The sequence below is a fragment of the Gekko japonicus genome, unplaced genomic scaffold, assembly GCF_001447785.1.
Source record: "Gekko japonicus isolate JY-2015 unplaced genomic scaffold, Gekko_japonicus_V1.1 scaffold113, whole genome shotgun sequence".
Lineage (NCBI taxonomy): Eukaryota > Metazoa > Chordata > Lepidosauria > Squamata > Gekkonidae > Gekko > Gekko japonicus.
This window is the reverse complement of record NW_015160211.1, coordinates 766661-786403: the sequence shown is the minus strand read 5'-3', so window position 1 is coordinate 786403 and position 19743 is coordinate 766661. Positions and strand designations below refer to the sequence as shown.

General features: G+C 45.2%; 1 protein-coding gene across 1 annotated transcript in view; it reads right to left on the bottom strand.

Moving 5' to 3' along the window:
* Nucleotides 1-9121: 9121 nt before the first annotated feature.
* DEPDC7 (DEP domain containing 7) overlaps nt 9122-19743 on the bottom strand; it is a 17785-nt gene continuing 7163 nt past the window's right edge. The window contains exons 3-9 of the mRNA XM_015409645.1: nt 18510-18640; nt 16407-16596; nt 15866-16080; nt 14019-14161; nt 12983-13108; nt 12340-12418; nt 9122-9336 (exon numbers count right to left, since the gene is read on the bottom strand). Coding sequence (XP_015265131.1) covers nt 9122-9336; nt 12340-12418; nt 12983-13108; nt 14019-14161; nt 15866-16080; nt 16407-16596; nt 18510-18640 — 1099 coding nt within the window. The remainder of the gene's footprint in view (nt 9337-12339; nt 12419-12982; nt 13109-14018; nt 14162-15865; nt 16081-16406; nt 16597-18509; nt 18641-19743) is intronic.

Below are 19743 nucleotides of genomic sequence, written 5' to 3'. Positions count from 1 at the left end.
GGACATCCTCGCTTTTCTGTCGATGGAGAGAGTGGGGGGGGGATTTCCTTGGGAGGCAGCCAGCACCAAAAGGGGCTTGCTCTTTCCAGCCCACGAGCTCCCCCCTGCCCTCCCCCCGGGGATTCGCCCCCCCTCGCCTGGGACGCCCGCCCGAGGCCGCCTCCTGCCTGCCCCCTGGAGAGACCCCTGAGGTCGCTGGGGCCCTCCCCGCTTCTCTCTCCTCCCCGGCTACTGGAGTCTGGACGGGCGGAGGCAGCTGCTGCAGCCACGTGCCGGGCGAGGCGCGGCGGAGAGAGAGCCCCTCTGGCTGGCTGGCTGGCGGATGGGCGATGCGCCGCGGGTGCACCCGGCCCAGGCACGTTCCGCTCAACTCCGCCCTGCTCCGCTTGCACAGCGGCGGGAACTTTGGGCACGCAGGCAGGGCGGGGCTGGCCCGGAGGAGCAGGAGTGGGCACTCCGGCGCCAAAAGACCCCTGCCCCCAGGGGAGGCTGAGCACCTTCCTGGGAATTTCGGGGGGGGCTGAAGCACCCCCGCCCCCCCGCAGATTACGCCTATGCATCTGATCCAGCAAGTGATCCCACACGACTCCTGTTCTTAAGCAAGAGTACATACCAATCATCACTTAACACAGATTGGTTATAGTACTAAACTGCATCTTGTGCCAACATGCAACATGAGTGTCATAAGGTTGGAGGTGAGATGTTGCTGCAAAGGCATACATGCAATGGGCCTTGCTTCTTCCTTGCAAAACACCTTGACAGACCAGAGACACAAAAGTGATGCACCTCCTCTAGCAGGATTTGTGTGGCAGGAAAAGAAAATGCTAAGGTTCACTAGCTACTAGGGGGAAATGCTTCGTTATCAAGCTGAGCAAAGATGTGTGGCCTCTTCTTAAGAACCAGGAGCAAATTGCTGCTTCTGCTTGGCACTTGAATGCATGAAGCTGCCTTACACTGAATCCATCAAGGTCCATATTGTCCGACTGGTGGCAGCACTCCAGGGTCTGAGGGAGAGGTCTTTCACATCACCTACTACCTGATCCCTTTAACTGGAGATGTTGGTGTTTGAACTTGGACCTTCTGCATACCAAACAGGTGCTCTACCACTAAGCCACAGCCACATATGTAGCTCTACAATAGCTCTACCTAACCACATATGCACACATTAATGGGAGCCCTACCCTTGAACCAATAATTTCTCCAATTGTAGACAGGAACAACCATATTCTCACAGGGATGAACTAGCCCGCAGAGCACTCTCCATAGAAGGTAAAGGTAAAGGTTCCCTTGCTCGAAAGTCAGTCGAATCCGACTCTAGGGTTGCGGTGCTCATCTCTGTTTCCAAGCCAAAGAGCCAGCGCTGTCCGAAGACGTTTCCGTGGTCATGTGGCCGGCATGACTAAATACCAAGGCACACGGAACGCTGTTACCTTCCCACTGAAGTAGTACCTATTTATCTACTTGCAATTTCTTGCTTTCGAACTGCTAGGTTGGCAGGAGCTGGAACTAGAGACGGGAGCTCACTCCATCATGCAGCACACTTGGGTCTCGAACTGCTGAACTACCGACCTTCCACAGCCTGCAGTTCAGCGTCTTAACCACTTGAGCCACCGCAGCTCCTCCATACTAACCTTCTAATCCTGAACAATCGTGCTAGCAGGTGAGCCTGCAATATTCTGTCATCTACAGTGTCATTTTTCTTGCAAGAATCAGTACAGATATATGTATACACTCATACCACCTAGAATTTACTTGTTAGGGCAACAATTCTTAAGATTAGGACAATGATAAAGAGATTTATCAATGATAGTGATTATGTCCAAAAACATTTGTACTCTCAGTGTGCTTTTCTACATCTCGTTCTCTCTTGAAGAAAAATATCCTTTTTCACACCCCATACCTCACCTCAAATTGCTGGGGAGAACTGGGGACTACTATTAGAGAAAGAAATGATTGATTTGGGCCTGTCAAGATTGACTGCCCCATATTAGAAGGCTTACAACTCAGCAGTAGAACATATGCTTTTTATGAAGAAGGCCCAAGGCATAATCCCTGGCATCTCTAATTTGTGCATCTTTCCAGTTGCAGCTGGAAAGCTGAGCGCAGACAGGAATGGCCTGGGATGGCGCAAGGCAGTGTCCCAAGGCCACCATGCCATTTTGATTCACTTCAGACAAATACCTGTGCTGAACTGCTAGAAGCTTATGTGCTGCAAAGAGAGACTTACTACTTACAACTGAACATCCTGATTGTCCTGGGCCAGTAACTTGCATTCAGCATCACCTACTTCACAGGGTTGTTATGGGGATGAAGTGGGAGTGGGGAGAAGCACATATGCCAGGGGTGGCCAAACTTCCTTAATGTAAGAGCCACATAGAATAAACGTCAGATGCTTGAGAGCCGCAAGACATGAACAAATATTACACACAGGTTTTTACTAAAAAATATGCTGACTTACTTTTTATTAACATGAAACGAGACTGCCAAAAATAAAAACAAAAGGGGTAAAAACAGGTATTGATAATGATTTGTCCAATGTTATTTATTTGCTAATGATATTTGTCTAAGAGAGAAAGAGAGAGAGAGGTGGAAAGAATGAAAGAGGTGGTGAGAGAGAAACAAAGAAAGCAAATAGATGGGGAGAGGGAGAAGGAAAGAAGGAAGGGAAAAAGAGAAAGATGGAAAGAAAGCAAATAGATGGGGGAGAAAGGAAGGGGGAAAGAGAGATAAAAACAGAGAGCAAACAGATGGGAAGAAAGGGGGAGAAAAGAAGGGAGAGAGAGAGAGACACAGAGAGAAAGTAAATAGAGAAGGAGGAAGAGGGAGGGAGGATAGAAAAAAGAGAGAAAGGTGGAAAGAATGGAAGAGGTGGAAAGAAAGGAGAGAAAGAAACAGAAACAAAGAAAGCAAATAGATGAGGAAGGGGGAGGAAGGAAGAGAGAGAAAGGAAGGAAGGAATGGAGAAAGAGAAAGAAAGGAGGAAAGAAAAAGGTGGGGGAAAGCAAACAAATGGGGAAGGGAGAGAGAAGTGGAAAGAAAGCAACTTTAATGTTTAAAAAAAACCCTACACACACACCCATTCCAGCCATCTTGGCTTGGAGAAGGGATTTAAAGAGACAAATGTCTTCTCCAAGCTGGTGGGTGGGATCACAGAGTGGGGACTGGAGGACGCCTTTAACTTTAAATGTGTTCTCCAAGCCCTGCTGAACCAGCTTTGCTTGGAGAAGGGGTTTAGAGAGACAAATGCCTTCTCTGAGCTAAGCCAGTGGGCCAGTGTGGCAGGGTGTGGAGAACACCCTTAACTTTAGATGGGAAGGGAGGGAAAGAAAGAAAGAAAGGTAGAAAGAAAGTTGAAAGAAAGCAAATAGATGGTGGGGAGGGATGAGTGGAAAGAAAGCAACTTTAAATGTGTCCTCCAAGCCCCCTCCCCCCTTCCTAAGAAGCGAGGGGGGGCTTTGAGGATGCATTTAAAGTTAAAGTTGCTTTCTTTCTCTGCTCTCCCCCACCTCAAGCCTACCCAGGGAAGGGAACACTAGCTGGGGAAAGGAAGACCAATCAGGGAGGCATGCATCCGCTTTGCTTCTCCAGCTACCCTGCCGGGAGCTGCAGAACAATTGTGAAAGAGCCGCATGTGGCTCCCGAACCACAGTTTGGCCATCCCTGACATATGCCATCTTGAGCTTTTAGGAGGGAAGATGGCATAACAGAATAGTACCACTCTTGTTATATTGGTGTTGGAACGTGACCTCCAGTATGACAGCAGACAAGAAGGGGGACCCGCGATACTCGCGGGGGGTATTCTCCACAGCTCCCAGACCGCCAAGGCTTCTCCCCGCTGCTGCTGCCACTGCCGCCCACAACTGCAACAGTGGTGAGCCCTGCATGGCTCCGAGCTGCCAGGCTTCTCTCTCCCCCCCCCGTTGCTGCCACCACCGATAACAACAGCAGCAGCAATGGCCGCAGCTCCTAGCTGCGGGGCCTACTAGGCTTCTCCCCCCATAGTGGCAACGACCATGGCTCCGAGCCACCGGGCCCACTAGGCTTCTCTCTCCCCCACCCATTGCCGCTGACAGCAGCAACAACGGCCATGGCTCCTAGCCGCCAGCCCATCAAGGCTTCTCCACCCGCCACCCCCCCGCGCCACCAGCACCAACAGTGGTGATCCCTGTGCGGCTCTGCCACAGATTCCGGAGTTAAGTGCATTCTCTGCGCAAGCACAGGGAATGCTCTTTTACTTTTGGGGGGGATTTAAGTATCCCCATATACTTTTTTTTTAACTTTTCAGATTTTTCTGCACATCTGGGGACTGCTCCAAGTCTGCAGGAAAATCTCTCTGCCCCCCAAGTGCCTCCCATATGCGGATTTAGATATCCGCACGAAGGGGCAACTTGGCTATTAGATATATAGATATGAGGAGGAAATGAAATGGTACTTTGACCTTTTTTGTGGCTTAGTTTTTTCTGTGAGCTCCTACAGAGTTGCCCTGATTGTTTTTATGAATCTTCATTTCAGAAGAATGATAAAATAGACAATTGTTTCTCACCAATCTTTGCATCCGTTGCTTGATGTGTAGTAAATTAAGGGTTCATATTCTCTAGCTAAAGGCAGTGCTATACCTATCTTAAGATCTAGCTCCTCTATAATACGTTACTTGTTGTTGTTCAGTCGCACAGTCGAGTCCAACTCTTCGCGACCCCATGGACCAGATCACACCAGGCCCTCCTGGCCTGCCGTCCTCTGAAGTTTGCTCAATTTCATGTTCGTTGCATCTATGACACTGTCTAACCATCTCATCCTTTGCCGTCCCCGTCTTCTTTGACCTTCAGTCTTTCCCAGCATCAGGGTCTTCTCCAGTGAGTGCTCCCTTCTCATTTGGTGGCCAAAGTATTTGAGCTTCAGTTTCATTATCTGGCCTTCCAGGGAACATGCTAATTTGGCATTTCTACTGCTAGGAAGCATTACTGAGGAAATAGAAAGCTGGCACAAACTAGAGAAAACCGGCTGTGGAAATAATTGGATTCCTGGTGTGCACTTACACATATTTGTAGGCTTTCCTAACATCATGAGCTTTTATGAACTAAAGAAACAGGATTTTTTCCGAAGCCAGGCTTGTTGATCTCTTAAAATATGAAGGCAGATATTCCACATCCAGCTTCAATGCTTTGAACAGCCCCCCCCCCCCCCGGTACCTACGGACAGAGCAGGCTGTCTCTTTTTGGCCAACAAATATAGAACATCCTATCCACTCTAGTAGAATTTAAAAATTGTTCCAAGTAGCTCAGGTTTTTTTGCCACACATTACCCTTCATTACACAGTGCTTTTTGTACATTTTGGTACAGCAATGCAAAGTACATATAAGTAATCCTTTGAACCCAGAATTGAGTATTAGGCTGAGGCATTTACTTCCAAGCCAATCTGTTAGCACAAAATCTAGTCTATCAATTGGTGCAGAACACTGCAGCCAGGCTGACTGTAATGGATCGTAGGGGCAGTATCACTCTAGCCGTGGCCCATCTAGGCTGGTTCCTAATCTGTTTCCAAGCGCAATTCAAGGGGCTAGTGTTGACATTTGAAATTCTACATGGTTTGGGACCAACATACCTACTTACTCCCTTACAAGTCTGATTGCTATAGTAATCTTGCAAGGCCTGCTTTGGGTGCTCCCGCCTTCTAACGTTAGGCAGGTGCCTTTTTCGTCTTGGCACCGAAAGTGGGGGCCCTCTCCCGAGAGAGACTGGCCTGTTCCCTTCTTTTGCTGTCTTCCACCAGCAGAAGTGATTCTTCCTTCCTGACCTGTTTTTATTGTTTAAGGACGTGTAATTGTTTATTGTATTGTAATTGTTTAAATGCTGTTTTTATTGTGTACATTTTAGGTCTGCTGCCTTGATGGCCCCGAGGGTAGAAAGATAGGCTTTAAATTCTGTAAATAATATCACTTGTTATGGCAGGACCACAACACCACAAAATTGAATAGTGACAAACTATTCAAGCTAACTTCTGTATTTTTAAAGTCAGCTGCCTTCTGAGCATTAAAGGTTAATTAATCTGTACATTTGAAAAGGAAGTACATAGTATGCAGAAACAGGCAGTTCAGCAAATATCTTGAGGTTTAACCTTGGGAGAGCTGTGGAATGAGCAGTTTTAATAAGGTATTTTGGAAACATTTGCTCTGCCATTTAGGCATGCAATTAGCCTTAAGTTCCCATTGTTCAATAAAAATGACAACATCCACAGTCTTCTTGAACAGATGCAGTTGGTCCTGTGTCCAGGTAAAGTCAGAAGTAGTTCTAGGTACCAGGGATGATTTACAACTGTCCTTTCTAGTCACAGAAGGTACAAAGAAATCTTCTAAGTTGCGGCCCATATATTTCCTGTACAGGAATGTAGATGTTCCAGAGAACGGGACCATTTTAAAAATGTTTATACCATGTACTACAACATCACTGTAATATGCAGTTTAAGACTATAAATAAGGAAAAGCCAGTAATGAGGCTTCATTTGCAACTGCCAGAGATGAACAAGCCATACCAATTCTGCTCTCTTTTTTGCCATTGCTCTCAACCAAAAGGATGATTTACACAACCCTTTGGACCATGTCTAGTTTCCTTGCTGAGTTGCTTTTTCAATGCCTAGATTTTGCACTATTGACAAAACTGTCAACTGAACACTCTGCCATGGGTATAAACTGCTATCCAGTGTTCGAACCAACGCCTAGGCCAAACCGCTGGACCTAGAACTACCAAATTCGGGGAGAGCGCTCCTACTGTGATGTAGATGCTCAGTAAGAAGGGATTTTTAGAAATTCGACCCCTAAGGGGGTCAAAAGGGGTAAACTATGCTCCCCCATTGATTCCTATGCAGCTGCCAGGCTGCTGCCTCCTTGAACCTCCCACCCTCTGATTGGTCAGTTGAGGAGCTCAGTGTTCTGAGGTAAAAAAAAGTTACAGGGGACTACAGAGAGCTAATGACAGTTGAGGAAATCAGGAGTGGCCGAATGCCTGTGAGGTGAAGCAAAGCTGCTGGCCCAGCCTCCCTATGGCTTCAAACATGCTCCCCCCTCCTACACCTGACAGACAGTTGTCTGTCAGGTGCAGCAGCAGTTGCAGGGTGCTTAAAGCCACGAGGGAGTTACCACCTTCGTGATCCTGTCAGCCCTGCTTCCACAGTAGCTTCTAATACTCCTCCCCTCTCCCCCTCCTACACTGGACAGGCAGCTGCCTATCAGGTGTAGGAGAGGAGGTGGGATGCTTACAGCTGCCGGAGATGTTTCCTCAGCAGGATTGCCTTAGCCCTGCTGCTGGCCCAGCCTCCCTGATCCCTTTAAACATGATCCCACACACACACACCAGACAGGCAGGTGTCTGTCAGGTGTAGGACCAGGATCAGGGTACTTTAATCCATGAGGGACAATGCCCAAGCATGATCAACTTAGTGGTGATGCTGGCCCAGCCTCCCTATGGCTTCAAACATGCTCCCCCCTCCTATACCTGACAGGCAGTTGTCTTGTCAGGTGCAGCAGCAGTTGCAGGGTGCTTAAAGACACGAGGGAGCCCACCCCAGCAGTAATGCCTTAGTGATCCTGCTGCCCCTGCCCCCAAAGTGGCTTCTAATACTCCTCCCCCTGCCCCCTCCTACACTGGACAGGCAACTGCCTGTCAGGTGTAGGAGAGGAGGTGGGATGCTTACCGCCGCCAGGGAGGTTTGCTCAGCAAGATTGGCTTAGCCCTGCTGCTGGCCCAGCCTCCCTGATGCCTTTAAACATAATCACCCCAACACCAGACAAGTGGGTGTCTGTCAGGTGTAGGAGCAGGACCAGGGTACTTTAATCCATAAGGGATGCCCACCCCAGCAGGATCACCTTAGCAATGCTGCTGGCCCAGCCTCTCCAATGGCTTCCAACACACTCCCCCCCCCCACTTCCTACACCTAACAGGCGGTTGTCTGTCAGGTGCAGCAGCGGTTGCAGGGTGCTTAAAGCCATGAGGGAGCCCACCCCAGCAGTCTACAGAGAGGTCTTTCAGTAGAGGGGGGGAAAGTATGGATTTCTCACTTCATTTTTTACACTACAATCTTCTCCATTAGAATTCCTACAACAAATGTTATATTTCAAACTTTACATAATCGGTATTATAATTGGATTTAAGGAAGTTAAATACTGTAGCGAAGCATGGGTATCAGGCTAGTCATCAATATAGGACTAAACAGAAAACAGGCTAGGCATATATGCCTAAGGATCAAATTAACTGGCCCATAAACAAGATACCCTATCCACAGCAGGCACCACAACTTTCCTAATATGCATGCTGCTCAATCCTAAGCAGGGCTCACACTTTAAGAATGCAGCCTTATAGGGAAGATTTGTTATTTGGAACTCAAAAAACTTACTAGTGGAAATATACTATTAGACACAATAATTGGTTTAACATAGTTGTCAGGTTCTTATAGAACATAATAGTTCAAGAACTCAGACAGTGCAGTCCTAAGCAGTGTTCCCTCTAAGCTGAGTTAGTGTGAGCTAGCTCACAGTCTTTTAGCCTCCAGCTCACACAATTTTGTCTTCGCTCAGGAAGAATGGCTCCCGAACAAACTAATTGATGCAGTAGCCTAATCGCTCGCTCACAACTTTAATGCCAGTAGCTCAAAAAGTAGAATTCTTGCTCACAAGACTCCACAACTTAGAGGGAACATACAGAATGATGTAACTAAGTTTAGAATTGCTCTGTGAATCAGCTGACAATTAGCAATAAGAAGTGACATTCAGGAGGAAAAGCCCATCTTCCCTATTAGTCCACTGCTAGAAGCCTAAAATTTGCACAGAAACAAACATTTTACTTTGTGAGCTACTTCAAGCTGGTCTTTAAGAGAGGCAGCATATAAAATTGTGATAGGGACGATAACACACTGAACAATACTCTATTATCTTGCTAATCAACATATAACATCTGAAATCAACATACAGAACCTAGAAATGTATCTGCACAGTTCAAACATTTCAAATAATCGGCTCTAATTAAAAAAAAAAACCAGTGAATTATTTCTATATGTACAAAACAGTTTTATTTAATACAAGAGCTGAAAAAACCAAACAAGTGTTTAAAAAGTTTCCTGCCACATTTGAAGTTACATAGCCCCATCTGTAGCTCTGTCACCAAAATACTGCAAAAATATTGCTGGATTAGTAACATGGAACTGATTTAGCATTTTTTTCCTCTTCTTAGCAGAGAGACTCATGTCTTCATCGATAGATTTTAGTAAAGTTAAGAGTTCATCATTTGTAGTCTTCTGGGCACAGTAGCGATACTCACTTTCATCAAGCCTCTGGCAGAAGGTATATCCTAAAAAAAGTTTTTAAAACATTCATGAAAACTCAATAATAGTGCTTTGTGTTTATATAGTATTTTCCTGAAGTGCTCAGATTACTTCAGATGTATGTTAGCTCTGAAGTGTAGTGGGCAGATTTGCAGATGACACAAAATTAATCAGGATGGTGAAAACCAAGACTTACTCTAAAATGTGGTAAATGAAGTTCAAGTTTGGTATGTGTAAGGTGATGCACATTGGGACAAAACATCCCAGCTTCAAGTATAGGCTGACGGGGTCTGAACTTGCTGATAGGGGTGTGTGTGTGCTAGGTATATAGCAAGCTAAATAAATACCCCAAAAATACTTCACTGGTATTTTTCGAGTATTTATTCAGTTTAATCAGGTTAGAGAATTTGATTCAGCTACCAAAATAGCCCTGCCCAAATAAAAGCCAATATTATTTGGCTTTTATTCAGACATAGCTAGAAGGCATTTAAAGATACTGCAGTCTCTTTAAATGCCTTCTGAATTTGCAGAGTTGTGACACCACCAGTGTTCCCTCTAAGCTGAGTTAGTGTGAGCAAGCTCACAGTTTCTTAGCTTCCAGCTCACATATTTTTGCTTTAGCTCAGGAAGGATGGCTCCTGAACAAACTAATTTATGCAGTAGACAAATTGCTTGCTCACAACTGTAATGACAGGAGCTCACAAAGTAGAATTTTTGCTCACAAGACTCCACGGCTTAGAGGGAACATTGGCCACCACAACTTTAAATGCCTTCTGAACTAGGGATAGACACAAACGAGAAAATTTAGCCGTTTAAACCTAATAGCGGACAGGCTCACTCACCCCACTGTTAGATTTAAATGGCTAAAGGCCATTCCATTGATCCCTTTCGCTCCCCTCCCCCCACTTCCAAGCAGGGGGGGAGAAGTGAAAGGGATCGATGAATTGGCTTCCAGCCATGTCAGTCTAACAGCAGACAGGCTCACTCAGCTGTTAAGGAACTCAGAAGGCATTTAAAGTTTAATGCCTTCTGAACTCATTGAGTCATGCCACGGCAGCAGTGCAATTTGGTGAGTGAACTCAAGGCATTTAAAGTTTAAATGCCTTCTGAACTCCATTATACCCTATGGAGACATGGGTATAGTGGAGCCAAATAAATTTCTGTTTCCGAAATATTTATCCAAATCCCAATACAATACCAATATTGGGATTTGGGAATATTTGGGAAGACCCAAATCAGAAAAATACCAATATTTTTTTTGCACACCCCTACTTGCTGCGGTGGCTCAAGTGGTTAAGACGCTGAACTGCAGGCTGTGGAAGGTCAGTAGTTCAGCAGTTCAAGACCCGAGTGTGCCGCATGACGGAGTGAGCTCCCGTCTCTGGCCCCAGCTCCTGCCAACCTAGCAGTTCGAAAGCAAGAAATTGCAAGTAGATAAATAGGTACCGCTTCGGTGGGAAGGTAACAGCATTCTGTGCGCCTTAGTGTTTAGTCATGCCGGCCACATGACCACGGAAACGTCTTCTGACAGCGCTGGCTTTTCGGCTTTGAAACGGAGATGATCACTGCAACCCTAGAGTTGGATTCGACTGGCTTTCGAGCAAGGGAACCTTTACCTTTACTTGCTGAGACTGAGATGGAAAAAGATCTTGGCATCCTAGTGAATAGCTCAATGGAAGTGTCAACCTGGTGTACTGCAGCAGTGAAAAAGGCAAACTATGTTAGGGATTATTAGGAATGGGACTGAAAATAAAATGGCAAATATTATAACGCCCTGTACAGATCTATGGTGCAGCCTCATTTGGAATACTGTGTACAGTTCTGGTCACCATATCTCCAAAAGGACATTGCAGAGCTGGAAAAAGTGCAGAGGAGGGGTTGGAGCACCTTCCCTATGAGGACAGGCTAAAGGGTCTGGAACTTTTCAGTTCAGAAAAGAGACAACTGGGGGGGGGGGGAGACGTAATAGAAGTTTATAAAATCATGCATGGGGTGGAGGGAGTTGCCTTTTTCTCCCTCTCCCAAAATAGTAGAACTTGAAAGCATCCAATGAAGCTGATGTGCAGTAGGTTCAGGACGGACAGAAGAGGAAGAAGAAGAGATTGAATTTATATCCTAGCCCTTCACTCAGAGTGGCTTACAAACTCCTTTCCTTTCCCCTCCCCACAACAAACACCTTGTGAGGTAGGTGGGGCTCTGACAGAAACTGCTCTTTCAAGAACAGCTCTGACAGAACTATGGCTTGCCCAAGGTCATCCAGCAGCTGCAAATGGAGGAGTGGGAAATTAAACCCGGTTCTCCCAGATTAGAATCCGCGCACTTAACCACTACACCAAACTCGTGTAGCAGGAAATACTACTTTATACAGAGAGTGATTAAAACGTCAGATTCACTGCCAGAGAATGTAGTGATGGCCACAGGCATAAACAGCTTCAAAAGGGGATTGGGTAGATTCATGGAGCATAAGTTTGTCAGGGGAACCTCCACATTCAGAGGCGCTCAGCCTCTGAATCCCAGAGCCAGGAGGCAACAATCAGGGGAAGGCCTCAGCCTCTATGCCCTGTTGTGACCATCCAGAGGAACTGGTTGGCCACTGTGTGAGACAGGATGCTGGACTAGTTGGACTATTGGTCTGATCCAGCAGGGCTCCTCTTATGTTCTTATATAATCTATAAAGCAACACTGGGAGGTGAGGGCTATCCAAACACTACAGAGTGAGGACCTTGCTTTGCCTATGGTCATCTCAGGTTTATTGTACCAAGAATTTTGCTCATGGTGTTAATGTCATCTTGGTCTAAAAAGCTTGACTAATACATAGTATTATGCTGTTCTCAGGACCCAATGCCTCATGCAGTGGACCCCATCATACAAAGTTCTATGCTGTAGTAAAGTTCGTTAATTCCATATTAAGCATTCCTTTTATTATTTCATACATCCTGTATCAAGCACCTGATATATCCTAATCCAAATTATATGAAACAAGAGTCTAGGCTTTTAAAAAGTGATCAAAGAGTTAAAGCCATGGTTACCTGAACACGAGCTGGAATCTTTCCCTTGCTGTAGACCCACAAGCTTGTCACTAACCATCTTATGCAGTGTCCCTGGGATCTTGAGCAAAGGAAACCACAACTTATTTCAGTCATTAAAATTTAGGTAAATTATACAATTGCAATATGGAAAAAAAGATCTTTCAAGCCAGGGGTCGTTTCGTAGAAAAAGAGCTAGGGGAACTCATTAGCATAACTCATTAGCATATGCCACACACCCTGACATCACTGGAATTGTGTCATAAGGCCACACCCCCTGACATCACCGGAACTGTGTCATAAGGCCAAAACCCGCCCCCAACGGTCCCGGCCGCCACCAGCCTTGCAGCTCCACTGCCGAGCCCCATGAGGGGCCCGGCGGTGGACCTGCAAGACCAGCGGGAGTGCAAGGAAGCCCCGCGAAGGCCCTCCCTGACCCCAGGCAGGCACGGGTGGGGAGAGGCAGGGAGGAAGCAACTTACCCTCCCTCTTCTCCTGCCTCCTCCTGGCTGAATGAGGGCCGGAAGCGGGGCTGCCGGAAGCAGGGGGTGAGGCTTCGTCATGTGCCCCGCCCCCCATACCTCACTCGGAGGAACTGTGATCCCCCGCAATCCCCCCCGAAATGACCTCTGTTTCAAGCACTTACCTTTAAGACATCTTTTTGATAGTCAACCAAAAACAAAACCAGAAGGTCCGTTTTTCCTTTAGACAGCATTTTATTGTTCACTATGGCTTTAGAGAAAAGTCTTTTCACAACCATCCGGTTGTCAGTCTGCAAAACAAGGAGATAGAACCTCTATGGAAACGCATGTCGAATTATACCCTAAGACTGTGGGAAGCCAGTGTGCTGTGGTGATTAGGATGTCAGAGTGGTACCAGGAAAGCCCAGGTTCCAATCCCCCTCTGCCATGGAACGCAGTGGGTGACCTTGAGCCAGTCAGGATACCTCAGCCTAACCTACCTCACAGCATTGTTGTAAGGATGTGAGGGGCAGAAATGATCATGTTCGACGCCTTGATCTCCATGAAGTAAGGCTGGAGCATGATGCCTTCTGGTGTTATTTTAATGGAGTAGGAATCACTGCCATATGACTTTTCCCTGCACCGCTCTGGATTACATTGACGTACCAACCTCCTTACACCCCAAAAAATCAGTAACTCAGGATAGCATACGTAAGTTCCAAGGTCTCCTACCCATCTGCTGGACAGACTCAGACTGGCTTAGCTTCACCATGCTATGTCATGTGCCTTCAGATCGGTCCTTGGGCAGCAGTAGTAGCGACAATGAAGGCTATATGAGTGAAGACTAGGCTGCATTCTATTTTTACTCCAGCAATGCTTCAGTTCCTGGAGAGTTTAGGCTGACACAGCAAGGAGTTGTAGCAGAGGCTCCTGTCACAGGTGGTGTGACATCCAGCATTGTCAAAAAAAGCTCTGGAAATAGCCACAGGGAACACATGAGGCTGCATTATACTGAATGGGTCCATTAATCCATCAAAGTCTGTACTGTGTATTCAGGCTTAGATCTACTGCCTGCCTTTTTAATTGAAGATACCAGGGATTGAAGATGGGACCTTCTGTATGCCAAGTAGATGCTCTGCTACGGAGTCACAGCCCCTGCCATGCAGTGGACTTTTCCCCTAAAGGTAACACTGGAAGGGGCCCCCAAGGGATCACACTTGCCTCTTTTTGCAGCTTTAGCTCAGAATTCTGAGTTACAACAGCCATGAAATACAGCAGCCTCCTGAACTCTTCTCTCGTTGAGCTGTCCAACAACTTCAAGTAGAGCTGAACTGCTTCCAGGGCCTGGTCAGTCTTTCCATTCACTGGAACGAAAAAGAACGATGCTGTTGATGAGAAAACACCCACATTACATTGCTGTTCTATTTAAATACCAACAACTTGCCGCCACCCCCCACAGCTGGTCAAGTCTGCTAGTAAGAACGTACACCAGTTACCATTAAGCTGAAGTATGCATTTGGGGGGGGGGGGGGACCATAAAGCTGACTATTTAAGAAGGTAATCGCTTCTGAAGAAAGCAGCCAGTCACCTAGAACTGTGGAGTAAATTGTCTCTGAATGACGTCTGCTCCACCACCCTCCTTTAAACAGACGCTGCACAAGACACCACTTCCTCATGTTAAAAGGTTAATGACTTACTGTTAGCTTATTTAGGACTGCTGCATCCATCTGATAGATAGAATTCGTGCATATTGAACTATGCGGGAAATAGAGCCTGTAACTAGGGTGAGCCCACTTAATCTCTGTTAAGCACTATAAATAAAAATGGTAATGAGTTTAAGAAGCAGAAAGTGCTGTCAAGTCATAGATGGCTTCTGGCAATTCCCCAAGGCAAGAGACTTCCAGAGGTGTTTTGCCATTGCCTGTTTCTGCACAGATACCTTAGACTTCCTTGGTGGTCTCCCATCCAAGTACTAAACAAGGCTGACCATGCTTAACTTCCAAGATCTGGTAAGATCAGGCTGGCCTGGGTCATCCTTATCAGGGTAATGAGTTTAGGACAGGCATATCTTACCTCCTAGTGCTCAGTGAAAACCAAAGGGGACGAATTAGTTCTGTGCACATTTTAGAATAGTAACTTCCCTATACCAGACTTATGGCCTGCTCTTCAGATACACAATTAAACATCAGATATAGTCAACTGTTTACAACAATGAGAATCTTACTGGATGTATACTCTGCATTCTGTAGTTCCATTTGGGTTGAATGAGAAATGTGATTTGAGCTCTTCTGTTTAAGCAATATGGTATTATGTATGGCCCACTGTATCTTTAAAAAGTAGACTGTCCTTTGAATGATGCTTGTGAATGTTTGATGTGATGAAGTGATGAAGTAATATTGCTTAACTGCTATTTTAACAAGGTATTTATAATTGATCCACATGTGAGCATTTATGACTGCTGTTTAGAACATGGTTAAGCTATTGATATGCTGATATTGAAATGTGAAAGGTCGGTATCACATTATTATTGCTATTACATGGGAGGAATGATGTGTGTTTGGCTAGTTACAACTATTTGACAGTAAACTTTGTTTCAGTTTTGTTAAGCTATTGATTTGCTGCAATTGAAATGTAAGAGGTTGGCCTTGAAGAAGAAAACTTCGAAACGGGAGTATAGCTGGCATCCCATCCTATCAACATCTCTTTGCTGATTACTATGAAGATTTACAACATTTCTCAGTGAATTACTGCCAAGTTGGATTTTTAAATTACCAATTTATTGTGTATTTATTTGAACTGATATTTTGTGGTATGTGAATACCTCTAACGGATTTCTCACTTACAAACTATGTGGCAGCATGTGAGCTTTTATGAGTCACTGCACACTTCTGATACTTTCAGGAAAGCTCCTTCCCTGTCACAAATTTTGTTAGTCTTTAAGGTGCTACTGGACTCCTGCTCTTTTCTGCTGCTACAGACAAACATCTGGCGCTTCGGAAACAGTAGATATTTGCCAAAGTAACTGGCCTTCAGTTATCATTTCATCATGTGCACTTAATTGCACTTACCTAGCTGTTCTGCAATTCCCAGATGGATATCAGGGGCATGACTTAAGAGTGGTTCCTTCTTTTGACTGTAGTATCTACCAATGGTATCAAAGAGGAGCAGTTTCCCCACATGTACCATGTCAGGCCTATCAGGCAAACTTCGGCTAACATCAACCACCATCTGATCGGGCAGATAATCCAAACAGTCGATTGCCGCTGACAGCCATTCATCTGTTCTAAAAAATAAAAAATCCGTACGTCTTAAAAGCTGCTAAAAATCCATACGTCTTAAAAGCTGCATGTTTTCCAAGACATTGGCCCTAATGCAGGTGAAGTCAGTTATCACCAAGTGTCATCAAAATAAATGGAACATGTCCTCTTGATTTCAATGGCACTTAAGTCATCAGTCGTGATGGGGCATCTCCTATTTGTTGTCTGCATGTCTTTGTTTCAGTATACCCCTAAGAATTAGAAATGCAACACAGTTTGCAAAAGAAGTTTACATAAAATGACCTTGTGTGCAGGTCAGCATTTTTGTCTTCCCATACAAATATATACCTACTGAGAGTCACCAAAAGCTTTCAGAATCTCTCTGTCCAGGTAATTGCTTGTGACTCTATGTTTATTCTCCTGCTGGGCTTGAGGAAATCTTTCAGCCGTATCTCCATACTCAAGCAAAGAGTCCAGAAGTGGAAGATCGATAAGCTGCAGCAGGCGGGCAATTGTTTGCTCTCTCCAGACTTCATTAATAATAATGCGGGGGGGGGGGGGGGGACATAAGACAAACAGCAAGATCAAGTAAACAGAAGTTGTTTGAACATCAAGAAGTAATCTAAGCAAAATAGCATTTGACTCTTAGGTTAAGGGATTTAATACTCTACTGCCAAAAGGGACTCAGTTCCTACCACTTTCCTTACAAGTATACTTCAGCGTCACAAGATGGTGCCCAGTAGCCCTTTCTGCAGCACTTCTTTTGCAAGTGTTAAAGAGGATTGTCCTTGGACGTACCCAAAATGCCTTACATACTTCCCTGTGTAACTTGCAAGCGATCTTTGCCAGGCCGAGGGTCTGATCACATAAATAATGCTAATAAGGATGTGCGAAGAAAGAAGTTCTTGTTCTGAAGGCCTATGGAGCTGAACAATGACACACTTAGCTTCAAGCCCATCCAGAGATTCCAAAACTGAAACCTAACGACTTCTCCGCTTGCTATAATTTCCAAGCAGTACTCAGTTCTAAGATCTTTTTTTTTTTTAATCAGACAAATCAATACCCATTTTCTTCTTTGCTCTGCAGGAAAAGAAAGAGGTAGCAGCAAGGCTATTCTTGGGCAGGAACGCACAGGAACGGAGTTCTGGCTGGCTCCCAAGTTGGCCATGCCCAGCAGAAACTCATTAGCATAATAGGCCACACCCAACAGCAGCAACTCATTAGGATTGGCTACAATTAGGGATGTGTGGCCTAACATGCAAAAAGCCCTGGGTTTTGACTACAAACAAGGTAAAGAGAATAAGAAGTAAAAGGTGGGTGTGGCTGGATGACCACACTTCTGGTAACATGGGGGTGTGGCCTAATATGCGAATGAGCTGTGCTGTCAGGGTGTGGCCTAATATCCTAATGAGCTCCTGCTGTTGGGTATGGCCTATTATGCTAATGAGTTCCTGCTGGGCTTTTTCTACAAAAAAAGCCCTGGGTAGCAGCAGCACATTTAGATGCTTTTGCTTAAAGACTGAGTACTGTATAAACTTCTGGCCCACTGGGGCCCAAGCTTTTTGGCAAGAGTACCACAAGTCAGGCTGGAAGGGGTAGATAGTGTCATTATAGGAAACACCACGGCACATATGCTAGCCCGCCTCACCTGTCTAAAACCTTGCCACTTTGCTACATTAAAATAAACTGGGGACTAGACGGAAACTCATCACTGGAGAGGCAGAGAGTCTAAACCATCACTGCCAGGCCCCTCAAGCCTTCCAGCTTCCCTCCAGACGTGCCACACAGCCTTCCCCATCTCCTTTGTCACTTGTGGCACCTTTGCAAGAAGTTGGCTACCCAAGATGTACCCAGTCTGGAACACAAATTTGTTATTTAATATAGTATGGGAAGACATCCCCCCTTCTCCCCCCCAAAAAAAGAAAGCAGACTTCATTGCCTCTGATGAAATTCAAGAGTGCACGCACACTAGCAGCAAAATAAATTCTCTTTCACTAACTGTTTTCCCACAGTTCCAGACTGGTTATCTATTGGAATTCAGACAAGAACACCAAACTGATTTACTTCCTCGTAGTCTAAGCACTGTATTTTATAACTGACAGCAGTTTAGCTTAGAAGTTCCCTCCAGTTTCAAATCAGACAGATGTTCATTACCATAAAGGTAAAGGTTCCCTTGCTCGAAAGCCAGTCGAATCTGACTCTAGAGTTGCAGTGATCATCTCCGTTTCCAAGCCAAAGAGCCAGCGCTGTCCAAAGATGTTTCCGTGGTCATGTGGCCAGCGTGACTAAACTCCAAGGTGCACGGAACGCTGTTACCTTCCCACCGAAGTGGTACCTATTTATCTACTTGCAATTTCTTGCTTTCAAACTGCTAGGTTGGCAGGAGCTGGAAACAGAGACGGAAGCTCACTCCGTCATGCGGCACAAACAATTGTAATACCTTTGTGTCACTTACCTTGGCGAGACAGACTTGAAAAGTTGTTTACTTGAGGGGAACTGACAGGCCTTAGACTCAAGTTTTCCAAGAGATTCTCCAAGCTTTCAGATTTCACTGGTGTGCTAGTAAGTAATGCTTTTTTCTCCTGTCTGAAACAAGGAGTCTGGTTGATTCACACACTTGTCAGAAGAGTACCCATACCAATAGTCTGTCTGCACACATTTTGAATACTCTGCTAGGCAGAACAAAACATCCATTCAAGCTTAGAACAGAAAAAGAAAGTCATTTAGTGCCCTTAACCACAGTCACATTTTTATTTCTCTCAAGAGCAGTAAAAGGTAGTTTTACCCACTTTTTTAAGTATAAGGAAAAACTGTGACAGTTACTTAAGTCTGTGATTACAAACTTACAAAGTTACAAACTAATGAGGCATCTTCAGGCTTAAACAGAACATTTGCATGCGGCATAGGAATCATTTGTAAGTGCTAATTACTGAAAGTATTGAGGGACTGGATATTGACGACCCTTGTATTAGCAAGGCTCTTGGGGTTTGAAGCCCAGCTTTTAAAAATATCAGTTGAAGCACTTGTGTGATTGGTGCACTTCTTGACCACTGAGGAACCAAACTTCCTGCACAAGCCATCAAACCCAAGAGGTAATTCTCATTATTGATGGAAAAAGCCACAACAGCAGCTGATAGACTGTAACTGAAAGAACTTGTTCTTTGAAAAGACCGAGAGACATAAAAGCGCTGAAAGAATCTCAGAAGACTGACATAGCCAATATCATACCTCCTCTGTAGAGATAAACTGTTGATACACTGCAGTCTCCATTTTTGCCAGTGAAGGAATACAGAAAATAACCTCAGAATCACAACAGGATTGACTTGGCAGCAATTCAGTTGTAAATATGCTTCTCTGAGGAAAAACTAACTTTCTAGTTATCTTTAATTTAACCCCAAGTTACCCAAAAAGATTATTTTCAGTATCCTATTCCAGATGTGCAAAAAAGAGGAACCTCTAATCTGTTTTTAGAGGTAATCTTAGAAATCCAAGTTTATACTAACCACAGACTTCTCAGCTCTCCTATTCCTTCCCATTTTGAACCTCAATCAGAAGAAGAAGAAGAGATTGGATTTATACCCCGCCCTTCACTACCCAAAGGTGTCTCAGAGCGGCTTACAAACTCCTTTCCCTTCCCCTCCCCACAACAGACACCCTGTGAGGTAGGTGGGGCTGAGAGAGCTCTTGAC